At 39.1% G+C, this 20,518-nt stretch overlaps 4 protein-coding genes across 16 annotated transcripts in view; all 4 read left to right on the top strand.

The window, feature by feature from the left end:
• The first annotated feature begins 328 nt into the window (after positions 1-328).
• Positions 329-3,853, top strand: ftr73 (finTRIM family, member 73). 2 transcript variants are annotated; one of them, XM_087284713.1, is made up of 7 exons: positions 329-490; positions 687-1,285; positions 1,440-1,535; positions 1,738-1,971; positions 2,058-2,211; positions 2,305-2,364; positions 2,450-3,853. In XM_087284713.1, the coding sequence occupies exons 2-7, from the start codon at positions 710-712 to the stop codon at positions 2,998-3,000; spliced, it is 1,671 nt and encodes a 556-aa protein (XP_087140839.1). In that variant the 5' UTR covers positions 329-490; positions 687-709; the 3' UTR covers positions 3,001-3,853. The 2 variants fall into 2 exon arrangements, with proteins under 2 accessions (XP_087140839.1, XP_087140838.1); XM_087284712.1 differs by lacking the exon at positions 329-490 and having other exon boundaries at positions 554-1,285.
• Positions 2,465-14,080, top strand: ftr77 (finTRIM family, member 77). Of its 8 annotated transcripts, none has more exons than XM_087284732.1 (8): positions 4,755-5,016; positions 5,250-5,842; positions 5,986-6,081; positions 10,060-10,293; positions 10,429-10,582; positions 11,845-11,914; positions 12,054-12,098; positions 12,207-14,080. In XM_087284732.1, the coding sequence occupies exons 2-8, from the start codon at positions 5,267-5,269 to the stop codon at positions 12,244-12,246; spliced, it is 1,215 nt and encodes a 404-aa protein (XP_087140858.1). In that variant the 5' UTR covers positions 4,755-5,016; positions 5,250-5,266; the 3' UTR covers positions 12,247-14,080. The 8 variants fall into 8 exon arrangements, with proteins under 8 accessions (XP_087140853.1, XP_087140858.1, XP_087140855.1 ...); XM_087284731.1 differs by having other exon boundaries at positions 4,818-5,016; positions 5,245-5,842; XM_087284733.1 differs by having other exon boundaries at positions 4,880-5,207.
• A 500-nt stretch (positions 14,081-14,580) lies between these two features.
• ftr76 (finTRIM family, member 76) lies at positions 14,581-18,363 on the top strand. 3 transcript variants are annotated; one of them, XM_087284710.1, is made up of 7 exons: positions 14,581-14,732; positions 14,930-15,536; positions 15,676-15,771; positions 16,073-16,306; positions 16,388-16,538; positions 16,626-16,685; positions 16,817-18,363. In XM_087284710.1, exons 1-7 carry the CDS (start codon positions 14,581-14,583, stop codon positions 17,359-17,361), a joined length of 1,845 nt encoding a protein of 614 aa, XP_087140836.1. In that variant the 3' UTR covers positions 17,362-18,363. The 3 variants fall into 3 exon arrangements, with proteins under 3 accessions (XP_087140836.1, XP_087140837.1, XP_087140835.1); XM_087284711.1 differs by having other exon boundaries at positions 14,615-14,732; positions 14,935-15,536; XM_087284709.1 differs by lacking the exon at positions 14,581-14,732 and having other exon boundaries at positions 14,790-15,536.
• A 965-nt stretch (positions 18,364-19,328) lies between these two features.
• LOC110437702 (E3 ubiquitin/ISG15 ligase TRIM25) overlaps positions 19,329-20,518 on the top strand; it is a 49,427-nt gene continuing 48,237 nt past the window's right edge. For all 3 annotated transcript variants that reach the window (XR_015509916.1, XM_087284735.1, XM_087284736.1), the window contains exon 1: positions 19,329-20,515. The gene's annotated coding sequence lies outside the window, so the exon portion shown is untranslated. The remainder of the gene's footprint in view (positions 20,516-20,518) is intronic.

Genomic DNA, 20,518 nt, shown 5'->3' with positions numbered 1-20,518 from the left:
AACCTAACCATAGGGTTAAAAAGTGTCATTTAAACTTAATTGAAAAAAATTAACCCAATCATATCTACCCAACCAAATTAACCCAGTATTGTCCATATTTGATCTAGGGCTAGGTTAGAGCAACATACCATATTTTGTTTAGTGTAGAAACATTTTCTATATGTTATTAGACAGTATGATGATTGGTGTTGGCATGAAAAAAAGCAATATGATTCTAAACCTAAAAATAGGAGCAACGAACATTAAAAGTACATAGTCATGGTTTTGTAAATTATATGATTATTGTCTGCTGACTTAACCTTTGCTTTCCACACACACACACACACACACACACATATATGCAAACTAAAAACCAGGGAGTGTTTGGATTAGAATTCCAGAGAAATGAAACCTATTCCTCTGCCATTAGAGTCTCTGCTTGAAGATCCACACTCTTCTAGTTTGGTCGAAGCTGTATGTAGGAAATATTTGACTTGATCTGTAAAACCAGGTAAGAACATCTTATAAACTCATTTTGCTGACATTTAAAGCGATTTAAATGTTACTGTTTGATAATTATGTGTTGTAATCTCTTACTGTCATGTTATTACTTGATGCATTAATTATTTTTTATGTTGGATGTTAGAATTTAGTACATTTTACATGTGGTTATTCATTAAGCGTTTGCATGTGTTTACATGTGGCAGATTGTTTTGAAGTGTCTGCAAAGATGTCTGAGTCGTCCTCGAGTGAGTATGTAGATCAGTTCAGCTGTCCAGTGTGTTTGGATCCGCTGAAGGAGCCGGTGACGATTCCCTGTGGACACAGTTACTGTATGAGCTGTATTACTGACTGCTGGAGCCTGAAGGAGCAGGGGCCGCCGTACCGCTGTCCCCAATGCAGAGAGAGCTTCAGTCAGAGACCTCTACTGAAGAAGAACACTCTGATAGCTGAGATGATGGAGACGCTGCAGAAGACGGCCCTACAGACGCCTGCTGCTGCTGCTGCTGCTGCTGTGGACTGTGATGTTTGCACTACAGAGAAGAACAGAGCTGTAAAGTCCTGTCTGCAGTGCTTGGCCTCCTTCTGCCAAACTCACCTGCAGCTTCACTATGAGTCTCCTGCGTTTATGAAGCACAAACTAGTGGACGCCTCCAGACACATTCAGGAGAACATCTGCCCCAGTCATGGGAGACCGCTGGAGATTTACTGTCAGGATGATCATCAGTGCATTTGCTGCTTGTGCACTGATAATCATAAAGGACACAGTGTGGTGTCTGTGGATACAGAATGGACTAGTAAAAAGGTAATGCTTTTATTAGCAAGAATATTCAGTAATGTAGGAGCTAACAACTACATTACATGTTTATAAGTGGTTATTTTCACTGTTCACCAGACTGAGAAGGCGTAATGTTTGTTTTTACTATTTTTACATTCTTTTTTTTTGTTAACATCTTTAGGAAGAGTTGAAGGAGATGAAGTTAAAGTGTCTAAAATTGATCAAGGAGCGAGAGAAAGGACAGCAGGACCTCAGTGAAGCTACAAAAAATCTAAAAGTATGAATCTTTGTGTGTTCTTTTATTAAAAATAAATTAGTTTAAAACAAAAAGTGTGCACTTTTTGATTTTTCAATACAGGTAGACTGTGCAGTAAGATTCAGCACCAGAATTAAGAAAAGAAATTGCATCTACTGCATCATTGTTTATCAGTGTGACAGCCATGATCTGCGTGATCACATGTTTGTGTCTCCATCTTCAGAGTTCAGCTGAGGAGGCGGTGGAGAAGATGGAGAAGGTGTTCACTGAGCTCATCTGCTCTCTGGAGAAGAAACGCTCTGAGATTAAAGAGCAGATCAGAGCTCAGGAGAAGACGGAGACAGATCGAGCAGAGCAACTTCACCAACATCTGCATCAAGAGCTGACACAACTCAGAAAAACACAAGCAGAGATCCACAAACTGCTCACTACTGAAGACCAGATCCACTGTCTGAAGGTGATGCAAGGCATTTCATCACACATTTGTATACTTAACTCACTGATTCCCCATAGCAAACAGTGTTTGTATTTGTGTCATTTCAGAGCTGTGAGTCTGTGTGTGTTTTACCCACATGTGAAGATGTTCCCAGCTTCACTTCACACACTCATCTGTCTTTTAAAGACCTTTCATTGTCAGCATTCAGAGAGGCTTTAGAGGACGCCAGTCGACAGCAAACAGATGCAATAAGCAGAGAAGGTTTCAGTGCTTCTTCTACATCGAAAATAACTGAATGTATCATTCACAGAACTAAATATTAACAGTGCAGTTGTTTTTTTCTGAACGTTTCAGTGTCAAATGTTCATGTTGTACAGACTCCACAACCAAAGTCTGAACACGACTTTTTGCAATGTAAGTATTTTTTTTCCACACTATATTTGAAAATAATCCTAATACACTTTATAAATCTGTGTTTCTGTGCATTCATCCTTCACAGATTACTGTGAACTGCAAATGGATTCCAGCACAGCACACAGGGAACTCAAACTGTCTGAGGAGAAGAGGAAAGTTTCATTTTCAGATGAGGTCCAGCCATATCCTGATCATCCACAACGCTTTGATTGGTTTCATTATATTTTGTGTAGAGAGGGTTTGACTGGTCGCTGTTATTGGGAGGTCGAGTGCAGCGGGGACATATGGGGTGTAGCGGTTTGTTACAGAGGAATTAGTCGGAAAGGAAACAGCGACGACTGTAAACTAGGCTTCAATAAAGTATCCTGGAGATTGAACCGCTTACAGCAGAATATCACTTACATACGTAATAAAGTTCAAGTGCGTATTAAAGCTGGTTGCTTCTCTAGAATTGGAGTGTATCTGGATCACAGAGCAGGAATTCTGTCCTTTTACAGTGTTTCTGATACGAACACTCTCCTTTATAAAGTCCAGACCACCTTCACTGAACCACTGTACCCTGCGTTTATAATTGGACAAGGTTCTTCTGTCAGAATCTTTGATAAAAGAACAGCTCAGATTGAAGAATTAACATAATTGATAGTTTTAATTGCACTTCCTGTAGGGCTGGCTCAGTGGTTAGCACTGTTGCCTCACAGCAAGAAGGTCACTGGTTCAAATCCCAGCTGGGTCAGTTGGCATTTCTGTGTGGAGTTTGCATGTTCTTTTCGTGTTCGGCTGGGTTTGCTCCGGTTTCCCCCACAGTCCAAACACATGTGCTATAGGTGAATTGAAGAAAGCAAATTGGCCATAGCGTATGTGTGTGAATAGGTGTGTATGGATGTTTCCCAGTACTTGGTTGCAGCTGGAAGTGCATCCACTGCATAAAACATATGCTGGAATAGTTGGCAGTTTATTCTCAACAATGAAAAAAACAAACGTTTATGACCATCCCTGTTAAAGGCGTTCGCCCTAACATTCTCCCTCTCTTCTCAGATGGGATGGCGGGCCAAATCAAAAGTTACCATTGGCCAACTTTGGGCTGTAGGCCCTAGTTTGGGCATCCCTGCTAGAGAATATATTAATTTAAAACAGAGATCGGACTCATTTATCCTGAGCACTGTATATTTATTTAAATCAAAATGCAAACTGTTATTTGGATGATCAAAAATATGTTAATGTCTTAAACACCAACGAGGAAATTACAGCAGTCACTAGAGAATCTTCCAATTGTAACATAAATAAATAATTATGCAGCTCATGAATAGAGTGGTTTTGCATCTTATGTAGTCTTGGAATTTGAAAGTACTATTTTGACATATTTGCTTTAGCTTGTAATAATCTATGTCTGAATCTATGGTGGATCTCGTCATCAGACCGCATGCTGTCAGGGTAAAATTGTTTATGTATTGGTTGTGGAAAGTTAATAAAATTATTGCTTCATTTCAAAGATGTACACTACTTGACAAAAGTCTTGCCACCTATCAAAGTTTTAGGAACTACAAATAATAACGTGACTTCCAGTTGATCATTTGGTATCACAATTGGCTTATATGAAAGGCAAAGCCCTCTACATTACACTTATTTTACCACAATAAAATATGATGATGCCTTGATTTTGAATTATTTAATTAGGACAGTAAGGTCTGACTTTGCTTAGACAAAAGTCTTGTCACTGAACAGAAATAATGTCCAGTATAGAATATAAAGTCATGCTGCAGTGAACAGAATAAATATTGTGTCTGACTCCATCATGATCTTGTAGGACTGCATCCATACATCTCTGCAATGACTCAAATCACTGATTAATAAAGTCATCTGGAATGGCAAAGAAAGCATTCCTGCAGGACTCCCAGAGTTCATCAAGACTCTTTGGATTCATCTTCAGTGCCTCCTCCTTCATTTTACCCCAGACATGCTCAATAGTGTTCATATCTGGTGACTGGGCTGTTTAATCCTGGAGCACCTTGTCTTCTTTGCTTTCAGGAACTTTAATGTGAAGGCTGAAGTATGAGAAGGAGCGCTATCCTGCTGAAGAGTTTGCCCTCTCCTGTGTTTACTTTTTGTTTACTTTTTATTGAAAGTAATGTAAATGGCTGTGTTATTTTAGCGTTTTACTTTTTAAAAGTAATGTATTAAAATCTTAAAACGAGACAAAATGGTGGGCCTTTCGACTCGTTTTAAGATATAAATATAATATATTACTTTTGAAAGTAAAATATACCCATGAATGCATATCTGTGATCATGATTGAATTAATTTTGAAAGACTTTTTTTTGTAGAAACCATTTATGAGTTTCACATATAGCTGCATGTAGTTTGTAGCAATTCTGAGCAAAGCACAGAGTGAAGAACAACAAAACTGCAAAGTCATGGTTTTATGAATTATGATCGTCTGCTCAAATTTTGCCTATACGCTCTCACTGCACAGTGCACACACACACACACACACACACACACACGCGCGCGCGCGCTGAAAACCAGGAAGTGTTTGCTATTCGAGAGAAACGAAACGAAACTTATTTCTCTGCCACTCGAGTTGTTGCTTTGAGATTCACACTCTTTAGTTTGATTAAAGCTGTACGGAGGAAATATTTGACTTTTTTTCAACAGGTAAGAACATTACAATATCATTTTGCTAACATTTAAAAAGATTATTTAAATATTAGTGTAACTATTTTTTTAATAATCCTGCAGTCTTCACGTTATATCTTAATAAGTGGCGCTTCGATTCTTTTACGTTGACACACAAAACTTAAGCATTTGGTAGACTTTTAGATGTGCTCTTTATAAATGATTTACATGTGGATTCATATTTCATTAATGATTTTCTTCTGGCAGAGCAGTTTCTATCTGCGGAAAAATGTCTGAGTCGTCCTCGAGTGAGTATGTGGATCAGTTCAGCTGTTCAGTGTGTTTGGATCTGCTGAAGGAGCCGGTGACGATTCCCTGTGGACACAGTTACTGTATGAGCTGTATTACTGACTGCTGGAGCCTGAAGGAGCAGGGGCCGCCGTACCGCTGTCCCCAATGCAGAGAGAGCTTCAGTCAGAGACCTCTACTGAAGAAGAACACTCTGATAGCTGAGATGATGGAGACGCTGCAGAAGACGGCCCTACAGACGCCTGCTGCTGCTGCTGCTGCTGTGGACTGTGATGTTTGCACTACAGAGAAGAACAGAGCTGTAAAGTCCTGTCTGCAGTGCTTGGCCTCCTTCTGCCAAACTCACCTGCAGCCTCACTATGAGTCTCCTGCGTTTATGAAGCACAAACTAGTGGACGCCTCCAGACACATTCAGGAGAACATCTGCTCCAGTCATGGGAGACCGCTGGAGATTTACTGTCAGGATGATCATCAGTGTATTTGTTACCTGTGCATGATTGACAGTCATCAAAACCACAGTGTGGTGTCTGTGGATTCAGAATGGACCAAAAAGAAGGTAGTGAACTCTAATTGTTGTCATTTTCCTGAGTTAATAATGTCAGCTAAAAAGTTTATAAATTAATTACTAATATTTAATATGATTGTCAAGGTGTACATTTTGTTCTTTATTGATTTTTTTATGTATGATAACGTTTTCAGAAAAAGTTAAAGGAGACGAAGGTGAAATGTCTAAAGCTGATCAAGGAGCGAGAGAAAGGTCAACAGGAACTCAGTGAAGCTGTCAAGTCTCTTAAAGTGAGTGTCAAGATATTTTCAAATATTTCAATGTAGGCCTGCAGGATATTAGAAAAATCTTTCATTGCAGTATATTTCATTCTGTAAAAATAAGACAGAGTACAGATGCTCTGGTTTTCAAACTTATTTTTGTCCTCAAAGAAAGAAGGAAAAAGATCTTTGTGTAAAGTAGATCAGGGTCCTAAGGTCTGGCTAGGTAAGATTTATCAGAAGATGCAGCACTGTTAAAAGAGTATGTAGAGAAAATAAAAAAGAGAATTAGACAATAAATACAACACCGCATTATTACAGAATCCTATGAAGAAGCAATTGCAGGGAATCAAGAGACTAAAAATCCTCTTGTGTGCACCAAAAGCCTGTTTCTGGCAACACTTATAACAGTAGATAAATAATGATGTACTAAAATATAAACTTAAAGGTGGTCCACTATGATATCAGATTTTAAACTGTAGTTGATGTGTAATGCAGCTGTGTGAACATAAACAACATATTTGAATGTAATACGCTTAAAGTTGAAGGGAGACATTAGCTATGTTTTCATCAAATTTTATGCGCACAACTGGAATATCGTATAAAAGACGTGTGAATAAAGCACTTCTTCCTGAAGAATTGGCGCCAAATATCAACAGTAAAAACTGAATTTGCTGCGATAAGAGAAGCTGCGTGAATCTTTTCTTCATTTAATAAATGACTTGCGCCTCAGAAGACCATCCTGACACGCAGTAAGCCCGTGGTGGCATTTGAAGGCGTGAGACGCGGGGCACAGATGCTCTTGATTCTGGAGGTAGTTAATAATATAATAACACTAATACTGAAATGGTTAAGGCATTTTAGAACGACCAAAACAACATTTTAGATGTTTTACAATGTGCTCAGCCTGCTAGTTTATTCATTCCACTCATTTTTGTCATTACTTATCAAAATCACATGACTTTTTTTTTTTGGTAATGCTTTATTTTAATGGTTCATTTGAGTATTGGTAGACTGTCTGCTTAATATGTGCTAATACAGCTCCTTCAACAGACATTAAACTTATTATAAGAAACTTAGCAAGTACATGTCAACTTAAGCCTGGTTTTGCTTCTGCGTCAAGTGATCGGCGTAACCCTTGGCGCATGCAACGCGCGTAGGTATGCATTTGCACTTCTGCGCGCTGTTTCTGTTGGTTTGCATTAACACTTCCTAAATGCTAGTTGGCAGTGAGGTGCTAATGTTCCTCTGTGTCGAGTTTCTTCGCTGGTGTTTTGTTTTTTCTGAACGCTTCCTGAATGTACAAGTGGCTCAAACTCACTCATTTTGAGGCAGGAACCAGCGGACTTGCAACAATTTTACCCATGAGGTAAACAAAAAACAAAACTTTCCCTCCGGAACTCCTTCACGGGACTCCACACTTGTAAACAATCACTGCATCGGGCTCGCACGGCTCTCGGTCCCGCCCAGACTCGTCAGTGCTACCAAGCTGACCAATCCCAGAGCTTGCGCTACGCGTCGTTGCGACATGTAGTTAAATTTTTTGAGAGGTGCGCGTCAGCGACGCCAACGGCCATGGCGTAGGGCTATGCGTCAATGCATAGGCTGCACCATAGCAAACATGTGCACTTGACGCAGAAGTATAAATCAGCCTTTACACTAACCCTTACCCCAGCGTAACAGTCTACTTATAATCTAATGAGAATTAGTTAGCATGTAGATGTAATGTTACTTAATTTAACAAACGGACCATAAAAATAAAGTGTGACCCTTTTTTAAATGCGCATACTGGAATTTGTTCGGTAAAAGTGTTTCCATCATAGTTTATGCGAATAAAACGTTTTTCCTAGTCAGTTATGCACATATGTTTTGCATGTGCATTTTTAAAATTTATGCGCGTCTTGGCGTTTCCATCAATTGTTTTTTTATGCGCATAAAAATAGGTGGGTGGAAACATAGTTATTGGCTTTTACAAAAGTAGCTTAGAAAAGCCTACAGCGAACGAAGTTTGGGGACTACAAAAAGTAGTCTTTATTGATTTTTTTTATGTGGCGTGGGCCACATAAAAGAGGCGTGGCCAGAAGCACTGTAAGGTTATAGCAGAAGAGCAAAAATGCCGTCCAAATGCTGCTATTTTTACAGACCTCATTCTGTTTCTTGTATTTGGGCTTCCAAAGGACACGAAGAGAAAAGTGCTTACAGTTTAATTTGAATTATGTTCCAGAGAATTATAATAAATATATAGCTCTAGCATTTGGCAAAGGACAGCTTCCAGAATCTCTCCCAGTTCAGTGGTGGATTTGGCTAAAAACTTCTCAAAGGAGCAGCTCCAGCAAGCAGAGGCAATGGATTGTAAGCCACAACCTGTAAGTGTTTTTATTTGTTAAAATTCATCTATGACATGCAAAGTGTCTTGTGTTAACGGTATGTTGTAGCAAGGTTGTAAACATTCTCTCTATGAGGACTCTTTCCCTGCTTTATACATTCACTCAGTCATTTTCTTTTTGGCTTAGTCCCTTTATTAATCTGGGGTCGGCACAGCGGAATGAACCGCCAACTTATCCAGCATATGTTTTATGCAGCGGATGCCCTTCCAGCTGCAACCCATTACTGGGAGACACCCATACACTTTCATTCACACACACACACACACACACTATGGACAATTTTAGCTTACCCAATTCACTTGTACCGCATGTCCTTGGACTTGTGGGGGAAACCGGAGCACCTGTGGGAAACCCACTGGGACAACATGCAAACTCCACACAGAAATGCCAACTGACCCAGCCGAGGCTCGACCCAGCGACCTTCTTGCTGTAAGGCGACAATAGTACCTACTGCGCCACCGTTTCACCCTTGCGTTATACACCTCAAGTAACAAACTTACAAAAGATATGTGAATGTTTTATATTACTTACACATGCTTATTCCAAATTTATGTGTAAGACATGTAACGCATTGAGTTAAGGCTCGTACACACCGGGACGATTTTCGTTTGCGTTTATCCTCAGCGTTTTTCAAGACGTTTTTCCAGATTCAAACCCAAGCGATTTTCACTGGCGTCTAGCAGAAGAGTATGCAAAATCACTCCTTGATGTTCGATGGCGCTACACAACTTTAAGCTTCAGACACCCGTTTGTAACACAGAAGAAGACAAAGTTGACACGCTTGGTGTTATGGATGGTTCAAGTAGAAGCTCCAGCTCTAGCGATGAAGAAATGATTATTGTTTACCAGTGCAATAAGCAGCTCCATGTTCATATCGCCTCTGGGCATCTTCTTCAATGTGCGCTCGCATTGACAGTTTTGCACTTGAGCGCCTCCAAGTGCTGTTTACTGTAACTTCAGCAGCTCCATGCACGTGAGCAAAAGGGCCAATCTGATTGGTGGAGAAGGTTTTGACGTGGCACGTCAAATCCAAAAAATGAGCATGAGGCGTTTTTTTAAAAATGACGCTTTTGCGTGTTGGTGTGCACGATCACATTGACGCCCTTTATTTAGTCACGAGGCGTTAAACATCGACGGAAAACGCGAGCAAAAAACGTCTCAGTGTGCACGAGCCTTTATGTAGAAAAATACAGGATAGCTTGCCTTTTGTATATTACAGAAACATAACTTAATTCGAGCATCAGAGAAAAATAGAAATAAACATCGGTCCCACATGCGATTCTCATGTTACATGCAGATATCCCAAATCTCCCGAAAGTTCCAGGAGTCTACCAAAACTGCACAGAGACTCCCGGATGCCCGCAAATGAGTGATAATCTCCCGGAAATTACTTGTCTCCCTCCCGCACCTCAAATACGTTGTGCACGTTGAGTCCCAAATACGTTGTGTGTTGAGTCCCATGTGGGCTAGTTAGCATTTCTGTGTGGAGTTTCCATGTTTTCCTCGTGTTCTGCTGGGTTTCCTCTATCACATTATTTGTGATAATTGATAAATAGATATAACTGAAATTGGTTACATGAATACAGTATTTCAGCTTCTGTCATCTTTGTTTCTCCACCAGAGTTCAGCTGAGGAGGCGGTAGAGAAGATGGAGAAGGTGTTCACTGAGCTCATCCGCTCTCTAGAGAAGAAACGCTCTGAGATTAAAGAGCAGATCAGAGCTCAGGAGAAGACTGAGACAGATCGAGCAGAGCAACTTCACCAACATCTGCATCAAGAGCTGACACAACTCAGAAAAACACAAGCAGAGATCCACAAACTGCTCACTACTGAAGACCAGATCCACTGTCTGAAGGTGATTAGTAGCTGATGTGTCTTTATGATTAAATGCGTGTGAGAAACTTTCATGTGAAAACATACTAAAGGTACAAACAGGACAGAACATATGTCATGCATGAAATATAGTCTTAATTCTTTTGTGTTTTTTCAGAGCTGTGAGTCTGTGTGTGTTTTACCCACATTTGAAGATGTTCCCAGCTTCACCCCACACACTGAACTGTCTTTTAAAGACCTTTCATTCTCAGCATTCAGAAAGGATTTAGAGGACACCTGTCGACAGCTAACGGATGCAATAAGCAGAGAAGGTGCAAATGCTAATGAATATAAAATGTGTAATATACAGTGTGTAGGATGGTATCTAAATATGATAAATGTTGAACTGTAAGTTATAGTCAGATATTCCAAATCGGGTATTAGAATGATTCTGTATCTGAAAATGGTCATCTTTAACACTATTTCTTCTACACTACCTGACAAAAGTCTTGTCATCGATCCCAGTTGTGAGAGTAACAATTCATACTTGACTTCAGTTGTTCATTTGGAAAAGTGGCAGGAGGTCGATTTTTCTGATGAATTATCTGTTGAGCTACATCCCAATCATCACAAATACTGCAGAAGACCTATTGAAGCCACATGGACCCAAGATTCTCACAGAAATCAGTCAAGTTTGGTGAAGGAAAAATCATGGTTTGTGGTTACATTCAGTATGGGGGTGTTCGAGAGATCTGCAGAGTGGATGGCAACATCAACAGCCTGAGGTATCAAGACATTTGTGCAACTCATTACATTACAAACCACAGGAGAGGGCAAATTCTTCAGCAGGATAGCGCACCTTATACTTGCCTTTTAAGTTCCTGAAAGCAAAGAAGGTCAAGGTGCTCCAGGATTGGCCAGCCCAGTCAACAAATATGAACATTATTGAGCATGTCTGGGGTATGATGGAGGATTCGGCATTGAAGATGAATCCAAAGAATCTTGATGAACTCTGGGAGTCCTGCAGGAACGCTTTTTTGCCATTCCAGATGACTTTATTAAAAAGTGATTTGAGTCATTGCAGAGATGTATGGATGCAGTCCTACAAGCTCATGCGAGTCAGACACAATATTATTTCTGTTTCCACTGCAGCATGAATTTACATTCTATACTGTATATTATTTCTTTTAAGTGACAAGACTCATCTAAGCAAAATCAGACCCCTTTGTTGCTGTCTTAATTAAATCGTTAAGAATCAAGGCATGATCATATTTTATTTAGGTAAAATAAGTGTAATGTAGAGGCCTTTGCCTTTCATATAAGCCACTTCTGATACCAAATGATCAACTAGAAGTCAAGTTTATTATTATTTGTTGTTGCTGAAACCTGGATAGACAACAAGACTTTTCTTTTGTCAGGTAGTGTATAGCTCATAATAATCCTGAATCCATGACATACCATGACATAACAGCCACAAGGTGTTATGTTAAATCAGGGGAGTCCAAACTTGGTCCTGGAAGGCTGGTGTCCTGCATATTTCAGTTCCAACCCCACTTAAACACACACCTGAACCTGCTAATCAACCTCTTTCTAGGTATATTGGAAACTTCCAGGGAAGTGTGTTGGAGCAAAAGTGTGCAGGACCCCGTCCCTCCAGGACTGAGGTTGGACAATCCAGTAAACCGCATTTACATTTCATGACGTTGAGAAAATCACTCATTTCACATGTTTTTGTTTACATTAAAAAAACAAACTTTATAACAAAATATTAACCTTATTAAATTATTGTGTTTTTCATTTCAGTGTCAAACGTTCATGTTGTACAGACTCCAAATCAATTCCTGCAATGTAAGTTGAGCAAATAGCATTTTAGAAATACAAAGTTATTATAAACAGTGCAATGTTTAGATAAAAACACTATTATTAGTAATGATTTTTGTGGGCGTCTGTCCTCAGATTTCTGTCAGCCGGAACTGGATCCAAACACTGTAAATAAAGAACTCAAACTGTCTGAAGACAACAGGAAGGTTTCATATTCACATACAGTCCAGCGGTATCCTGATCACCCAGAGCGATTTGATCCATGTAATTATGTGATGTGTAAAGAGGGATTGACTGGTCGATGTTATTGGGAGGTCGTGGGCAGTGGGAATGAATGGGCTGTTGCTGTTTGCTACAAAGGCATTGAACGTAAAGGAATGGGTGACTGTAGATTTGGCTTCAACAAAATATCCTGGAGACTGGGCTATTGTCTACCAAATTTCTGTTTCATACATGGTAACAGACTGGTCCGTGTCCCTCTTGCGTCTAGAATAGGAGTGTATCTGGACCACAGAGCAGGAATTCTGTCCTTTTACAGCATCTCTGACACAATGACCCTCCTTTATAAAGTCAAGACCACCTTCAATGAACCACTGTACCCTGCGTTTATAACTGGAAATGGTTCTTCAGTCAAGATAATCCAACCAAGGATAGTTGAGAAAGACCAAAAATGAATTTCACTGACAGTTCCAGATTTAGCTGCTGAACTCAAACGTGTATGTTTAAATCTAAATGCTATTTGTAGTTTAAATAAACAAAACATTAAGAAAAAAGGCATAAGGTGGATATGATATGGTTAGTTGAGACTCTCAAATTGAATATCACTGAATAGGTCTTCAGTTTATTATCAGATGTGTACTTCAGAAATTGGTTATAGTGGAATCTGTATGATACACTTTATTTTAAGATACAATCACTATTACATACAAAGATTTTCACTAGATTACCAAACCATTAGCTAAAACTTGTAGCTGAAACTGCTTTTTTTAAGATCGTGTCAAAGTAGTTTATCTTAGAAGTGCTAGTAAATTGAAACTGTCAGTCCAGTTTTCAGAGTTGAAGTTCAGTGCTATGCAGTTCAGTGTGGTTTAATTTTCACTGGTGAGAGTCCAAACACTGAAGAGCAAATCCATCGATACGCAGCTCCACAAGTCCCAAACCAAGCAAGCCAGTGGTGAAGAAGAAAACTTCACCAATTAACCTTGAGAGAAACAAGCCGTTGAGCACGACCATTTCTCCTCTGACCAGGAAGAAAGCTGAACTGCCGCTCTAGGCAAAGGATGGTCACGCTGCCCTCAACCCTAAAGTGAAAGTCGCCACCCTCTCTTTTCTACCGCACTAGAAGTGGATATAATTGAGGAAAGGTAGTGTCGTGGACACTGCCCTCTTTATTCTCTTTATAGATGCGGATATTACTGAAGGCGCAGGTGCTGAGGGTAGTGTCGGGGACGCCGCCCTCTCTTCCGCCGCTTTAGACACGGATATAACTGAGGGCGCAGGTAGTGTCGGGGATGCTGCCCTCCGCCTAGGTCGCCTCTATGGACGCGCCAAACTTTTATTCTATGACCAAACTTTTTGTGCAGAGCTGCAGTCCAGGTTCCGGAGGCTGGAGAACGCTGGATGTCCAGTGTGGAGACGCTGCAGGTGTGAGTAGGTCACAGGCTGGCCTGCAGGATCAATGCGAAGACTCGTTTGTCACTGGGTCTTTCACAAATCAGTCTCATGCTCTTCACTCCTCCATGACTGCCACAGCATCTGCTCAGGATACGGCCTGGTCTAGGATAACGGAGACCTTGGGATAATTGAAAACAGACTAACATAAGCGTAGATGCCATTCAAATTATATCTTTTGTGGAGTGTGCCCTGCTCTGGTTGCCCTAATTAATGCAGCCTAACAATCCTTTGGAGGATTTAGATTTCAAAAGTATTTGTGTTTTATATGTCTTTGATTAATTCAGAAAATATTTGTCATGTTGTCATGTGCTATTCAATAAAATGAACAGACATTATTTTGCCTATTGTAATATAGTGAATACAATAGTATGTCCTTGTTTTGGTCCATTGTACCATATCTGTTTCTTAGCCTGTGATCAAATAGTATTCAAGCATTTATCCTGAAACTGTGACATCATTTTAAATTCAGTTTGGACAGCAGTGCCATTGGCAGCGGGGTGAATAAATATACTAACTTAATACTACACTGCATGTGATTAACAGTCGCCAAATATTTGGTGCTTAATTTACATTAAATCAGCATCATGTCAAGTTTCTGATATCAGTTTGATTTACATTTAAACCATCAATACACCTTTAATCACCAATTTTAATGTCATTTGGATACATTTTCAAAACTAAGTGTCCAGTTGGCTGTACTTGACCTTGATGACTGCCACTTACAGCTATATTTGCTATCAGTTATTGGACAGACTAATATTGTGTGTGTGTTTTAGAAGATAGCAATATGATTTTGAGCCAAGAACAAATGTGAAAGCAACAAAACTGCAAAGTCATGTTTTTTAAGATAAAAAGGATTATCTGTTCGCTTTCACAGACACACAGTAAAAACCAGAGTGTTTGTAATTTAAGAGAAACGAATCTTATTCCTCTGCCTCTTGATCATTTGCCTATAAAAGGACCCCCACTTTCATTCTGTACATTCAGGTAAGAACATCATACACAATCCTTTTGCTTATATTTAAAATACTAACATTAGATAATACTTTAGCCTCTTGTCCTTATATGATAATGCATTCAGAGTTTTGCTTGATTAATCTTGTATGTTGATACTTAAAACTAAACATGTATATTTTTACATGTGCTTTTTCATGTGGACTAATCATAATGATTTCCCCTGGCAGAGCAGTTTCTATTGAAGCATCTTCAAAGATGTCTGAGTCGTCCTCGAGTGAGTATGTGGGTCAGATCAGCTGTTCAGTGTGTTTGGATCTGCTGAAGGAGCCGGTGACGATTCCCTGTGGACACAGTTACTGTATGAGCTGTATTACTGACTGCTGGAGCCTGAAGGAGCAGGGGCCGTTGTACCGCTGTCCCCAATGCAGAGAGAGCTTCAGTCAGAAACCTCTACTGAAGAAGAACACTCTGATAGCTGAGATGATGGAGACGCTGCAGAAGACGGCCCTACAGACGCCTGCTGCTGCTGCTGCTGCTGCTGTGGACTGTGATGTTTGCACTACAGAGAAGAACAGAGCTGTAAAGTCCTGTCTGCAGTGCTTGGCCTCCTTCTGCCAAACTCACCTGCAGCTTCACTATGAGTCTCCTGCGTTTATGAAGCACAAACTAGTGGACGCCTCCAGACACATTCAGGAGAACATCTGCCCCAGTCATGGGAAACCGCTGGAGATTTACTGTCAGGATGATCATCAGTGTATTTGTTACCTGTGCATGGTTGACAGTCATAAAACCCACAGTGTGGTGTCTGTGGATTCAGAATGGATTAATAAGAAGGTAATGAATGCTAATGCCGTCATTTAAATTATATTACTAATATATATATATATATATAAAAGGTTTTTTATATTCCTTACTATTTAATTTCAGGAGTCTATTTCTACCTTCATTGATTTTTGTGTAATCACATTTTCAGAAAGAATTAGAGAAGATAGCGGTGGAGCGTTTAAAGCTCATTGAAAATCGAGAGAAAGGTCTATGGGAACTCAGTGAAGCTGTCAAGTCTTTCAAAGTAAGTATCAGAAAATGCAGTGCTGTTTACTGTATAGTGCTCGTAAAAGTGTGGAGAGATTTAAACGATAGACGAAAAAACTATTATTTGCATTAATGACAAATCTCTCCTATCATAAACAGGCAAAATGTTTAATTTTCTTTCCCAATTAATGTGACTGATAGTATGCTTGATCAGCGTTTGTATTTCTACACAATTAATGATAACGTATTAGCAAATAATGTGGAAACTGTTCACATGAATACAGTATTTAGGCTGTTGCCTCTGTCTCTGTATGATTATGTCTCTCCGTCTCCACCAGAGTTTAGCTGACGAGGCGGTGGAGAAGATGGAGAAGGTGTTCACTGAGCTCATCTGCTCTCTAGAGAAGAAACGCTCTGAGATTAAAGAGCAGATCAGAGCTCAGGAGAAGACTGAGACAGATCGAGCAGAACAACTTCACCAACATCTGCATCAAGAGCTGACACAACTCAGAAAAACACAAGCAGAGATCCACAAACTGCTCAATACTGAGGACCACATCCACTGTCTGAAGGTGATACAAGGCATTTCATCACAATATACAGCATATTAGTACACAAACTTACTGTTTAACAATTTAATTGAATCTTTTCAGAGCTGTGAGTCTGTGTGTGTTTTACCCACATTTGAAGAGGTTCCCTTCAGTCCACACTCTCATCCGTCTTTTAAAGACCTTTCAATCTCAACATTCAGAGAAGCTTTAGAGGACGCCTGTCAACAGCAAACAGATGCAATATACAGAGAAGGTCTGAATACCTTAAAATGTTGTATCATTCATACTTTATATGAGCAAACCAAAAAAATCCCATGTTTGCTTTGTTATTTCTTTTCAGTGTCAAATGTTCACACCGTAAAGCCTTCAGAACCAAAAACATACAATGATTTTTTGCAGTGTAAGTTGTACTGTTCTACTTTCCCAAGGCAAATAGTCATTAATTGAGATGTGTAATGTTATCTGTCACAATTTGACCATTTTGAAAACAATATGTACTTTTTAATATTTGTACTTTTGTTCATTCTTCAGATTTCTGTCAGCCTCTTCTGGATCCAAACACTGCACACAAAAAACTCATCCTGTCAGAAGAGAACAGGAGAATATCATATTCAGATACAGACCAGCAATATCCTGATCATCCAGAGCGGTTTGCTGTATACTGTAATGTCTTGTGTAAGGAGGGATTGACTGGTCGCTGTTATTGGGAGGTTGAGTGTAGTGGCAAAATATGGGCTGTAGCAGTTTGTTACAAAGGAATCAGTCGTAAAGGAAACACTGATGACAATATACTTGGCTACAATAAGCAGTCTTGGAGATTGAGCCGCTTTCAGAAGAATATCTTCTTTGTGCATAATAGTGAAGAAGTCTCAATCCCTGTTTTTGATTCCTCTAGAATAGGAGTGTATCTGGATCACAGAGCAGGAATTCTGTCCTTTTACAGCATCTCTAAAACAATGACTCTAATCCACAAAGTCCAGACCACCTTCACTGAACTACTGTACCCTGCATTTGGGCTTGCAGAATGTTCTATCAGGATCATCAATCAGAAGAGGTTTCTCAAAGACCAGAAATAAAAGGCAAACTCGCTCCACATTTAAGCACACTCTTACGTGTTTATGTGTTATAAAAATACTTGATTCTGATTGGCGTATCGCCACATTCGGATGTACATTCACTGGCCACTTCAGTAGGTACACCTTATTAGTACCAGGTTAAACCCCCTTCAGAACTGCTTTAATCCTTCATGGCATAGATTAAACAAAGTACTGGAAATATTCCTCAGAGATTTTGGTCTCCCGAAAAAATCCTGAACACCATTACACCACCACCAGCAGCAGCAGCCTAAACTGTTAATATAAGGCAGGATGGATTCATGCTTTCATGTTGTTGATGCCAAATTCTGACCCAACCATCCAAATGTGGCAGCAGAAATGGAGACTCAACATTTCTCCAGTCTTCTTTTGTCCAGTTTTGGTGAGCCTGTGTGAATTGTAGCATCAGTTTCCTGTTCTTAGCTGACAGGAGTGGCACCCAGTGTGGTCTTCTGCTGCTGTAGCCCATCTGCCTCAAGGTTGAACGTGTTGTGCGTTTACAGATGCTCTTCTGCAGACCTGGTTGTAAAGAGTGGTTATTTGAGTTACTGTTGCCTTTCTATCAGCTAGAACCAGTCTGGCCATTCTCCTCTGACCTCTGGCATCAACAAGAGTGGCCCGCAGAACTGCCACTCACTGGATATTTTCTCTTTTTTTAGATTACTCTCTATAAACCCTAGAAATGGCTGTGTGTGAATATCCCAGTAGATCAGCAGTTTCTGAAATTCTTGTTTAGTCTTGTAGAAAGTAGCTGTGTAATAAGCAGGATAATGTGCACCTAGCTGGATTGTTTTTGCATAAAAAGCCCTTCAGTCTTTCATAATGTGAGCTCAGCTACACAATAAGAACACGTATTATACTATTAAATAATTGCATGTATTTTGGAGATTTTCTTAACATTTTTGATAGTATTGGTCATATGTTTGTTGTTTTTTGTGCCTTTGTACAAATTCATGCAAAATAAATTCATGAAGTTGCTTAAAAGATACTGTGTAATACGTTTATTGCGCTCTACAAAATGAATACAGTATCTGCTTTGTGGTTTGACTAATTAAAAATATTCTGATAATGTTTTGTCATAAATGTCTATTAAATGGTACATGTCAAACTTTGTGTAAATCTATCAAGTGATTCAGGTGAAAAAGTAATTTTAACACAAAACTGCTGAGCTGAAACTTGTTGTCCACCTTTTAAGACACAAAGACAAAATATTTGCACATTTTTATTCACGTTGTCTTGAGTTTCAGCTATGCCTGAAACAAATACAGTTTATTCATACAATTTAATAGATTCAGAAAGTTTCACAAATTATTTTGAGGTAAAATTCTTGCTATTAACAAACCCTTAAAGACATTTAGCTCAAACTGCTCATTTGCTGCTTATTAGTAGTTATAAATGTAGTTGTGTTTAGGTATTGGGTTGGTTTAGGGATGTAGAATAAGATCATACTTTATAAGTTCTAATAAACAGCTAATATTTTAATGATAGTGTAAGCTGAGAAAATATTATCTACTTTTCCTTCTATGCTAATGAAGGACTACTAAGACATTCCAAGCATGGGATGGGTCCTCCTGGTGAGGCAGAGTTCCTCACAGCTCCGATACACATCTCTGCCATTTGCTTACAGTAACCATGTGCTCTTCACCATACACAATTCATTTGCTCGTGTTCTTCCTTCAGATATCTTTGTCATGTTTGGTGTCATATGACAGTTTATGACTTCAGTGTTGTAGTGATGAAATCAACAGAGACATCGATTAATTGTATTTCAATCTATAATATATTTACTATTGTTGGGTCATGGCCTGAGGAGAGTATGTTAATGTACTTCACCCCCTTAGTATCTCCTCAACTTTGCTCTCATGTTCAGCTGGTTTTGGGGGTTGGTTTTCACTCATGTTTGACAATGCTTTGCTCAGGGTATAATAGGGAAAGGTAACTGTTGATCTGGGAGAATGGCTTTTACTCTGCATCTCCCGCACACCAGTGCGTAGCCTCATATGCTAACAAAGGCAGTTTCACTGTCTTTGTTGCTCAGCAGTGCATTGATTACTGCTAATTTCTTAATACAGTATGTTAGTTTGTTTCATTCTACTGTCTGTATATTTAAACATGTAACTTAATAAACAACTTTGCCTCCTTTAAGGCGTAGAGATTCTTTCTCTTTATTAACGATGATAACTTTAATGGAGTCAGATTAATTACAATGGAGTCAGATAAATAATGGATTTAAACACGCCATCCTTCAACTGCTTTCTGTTTCCGATTATTAGTTCAGAATAGCAGCGTAAGCTTCAAGCCTTACAATAGGGAAGGAAATTAGTCAGTAGTTAAGAATTGGTACTAGACCAAAGTGTTACCAATTTGTTTTATCAATAGAAGTTTCCAAAGAATTCAGAAAACAGTTGTCATACATACAGTTCAATTAAAATGAAGAGCAATATAGTAAATAAAATTGGTAATATTTCATTGTAAAGACTCTTTATGTTTAAAAAGAGACAGGATCTGTTTCTCAGCCTGTTATCAAATAGTAGTCAAGCATTTATTTTGAAACTGACATCATTTTGAATTCAGTTTGGACAGCAGTGCCATTGGTATCTGGGTACATATAAATACTAACTTAATACCACACTGCAAGTGATTTAGTATAGCCAGACATTTGGTGCTCAATTTACATTGAATCAACACCGTGTCAAGATTCTGATATCAGTTTGATTTACATATTTAAACCATAAATTCACCTTTAATCTTCAATCTTCATGTTGTTTTGATAGATTTTTAACTCTAAGTGTCCAGTTGGCTTTACCGGACCTGATGACTGCCACTTACAGCTATATTTGCTATCAGTTATTGGACAGACTAATATTGTGTGTGTGTTTTAGAAGATAGCAATATGATTTTGAGCCAAGAACAAATGTGAAAGCAACAAAACTGCAAAGTCATGTTTTTTTAAGATAAAAATAATTATCTGTTCGGTTTCACAGACACACAGTAAAAACCAGAGTGTTTATAATTTAAGAGAAACGAATCTTATTCCTCTGCCTCTTGATCATTTGCCTATAAAAGGACCCCCACTTGTTTAGTGTGGTTAAAGCAGCACGGAGGAAATATTTGACTTTTCATTCTGTACATACAGGTA

This window comes from Danio rerio, chromosome 15 (genome assembly GCF_052040795.2).
Source record: "Danio rerio strain M-AB ecotype USA chromosome 15, GRCz13ab, whole genome shotgun sequence".
In the NCBI taxonomy this organism is placed as follows: domain Eukaryota; kingdom Metazoa; phylum Chordata; class Actinopteri; order Cypriniformes; family Danionidae; genus Danio; species Danio rerio.
The sequence above is the reverse complement of the archived record's forward strand: the minus strand, read 5'-3'. Positions and strand labels throughout refer to the sequence as shown.

Bases quoted from the DNA above. Each gene is read 5' to 3' on its own strand.
- ftr73 (XM_087284712.1), top strand. From the start codon at position 668: ATGTGTTTACATGTGGCAGATTGTTTTGAAGTGTCTGCAAAGATGTCT. The intron at 1,286-1,439 runs GTAATGCTTTTA...TAACATCTTTAG, and splicing joins CAGAATGGACTAGTAAAAAG to GAAGAGTTGAAGGAGATGAA. The intron at 1,536-1,737 runs GTATGAATCTTT...CTCCATCTTCAG, and splicing joins AAGCTACAAAAAATCTAAAA to AGTTCAGCTGAGGAGGCGGT.
- ftr77 (XM_087284727.1), top strand. The intron at 5,843-5,985 runs GTAGTGAACTCT...TAACGTTTTCAG, and splicing joins CAGAATGGACCAAAAAGAAG to AAAAAGTTAAAGGAGACGAA. The intron at 10,583-12,053 runs GTGCAAATGCTA...TTTTCATTTCAG, and splicing joins GGATGCAATAAGCAGAGAAG to TGTCAAACGTTCATGTTGTA.
- ftr76 (XM_087284710.1), top strand. From the start codon at position 14,581: ATGTTTTTTAAGATAAAAAGGATTATCTGTTCGCTTTCACAGACACAC. The intron at 15,537-15,675 runs GTAATGAATGCT...TCACATTTTCAG, and splicing joins CAGAATGGATTAATAAGAAG to AAAGAATTAGAGAAGATAGC. The intron at 16,539-16,625 runs GTCTGAATACCT...ATTTCTTTTCAG, and splicing joins AGATGCAATATACAGAGAAG to TGTCAAATGTTCACACCGTA.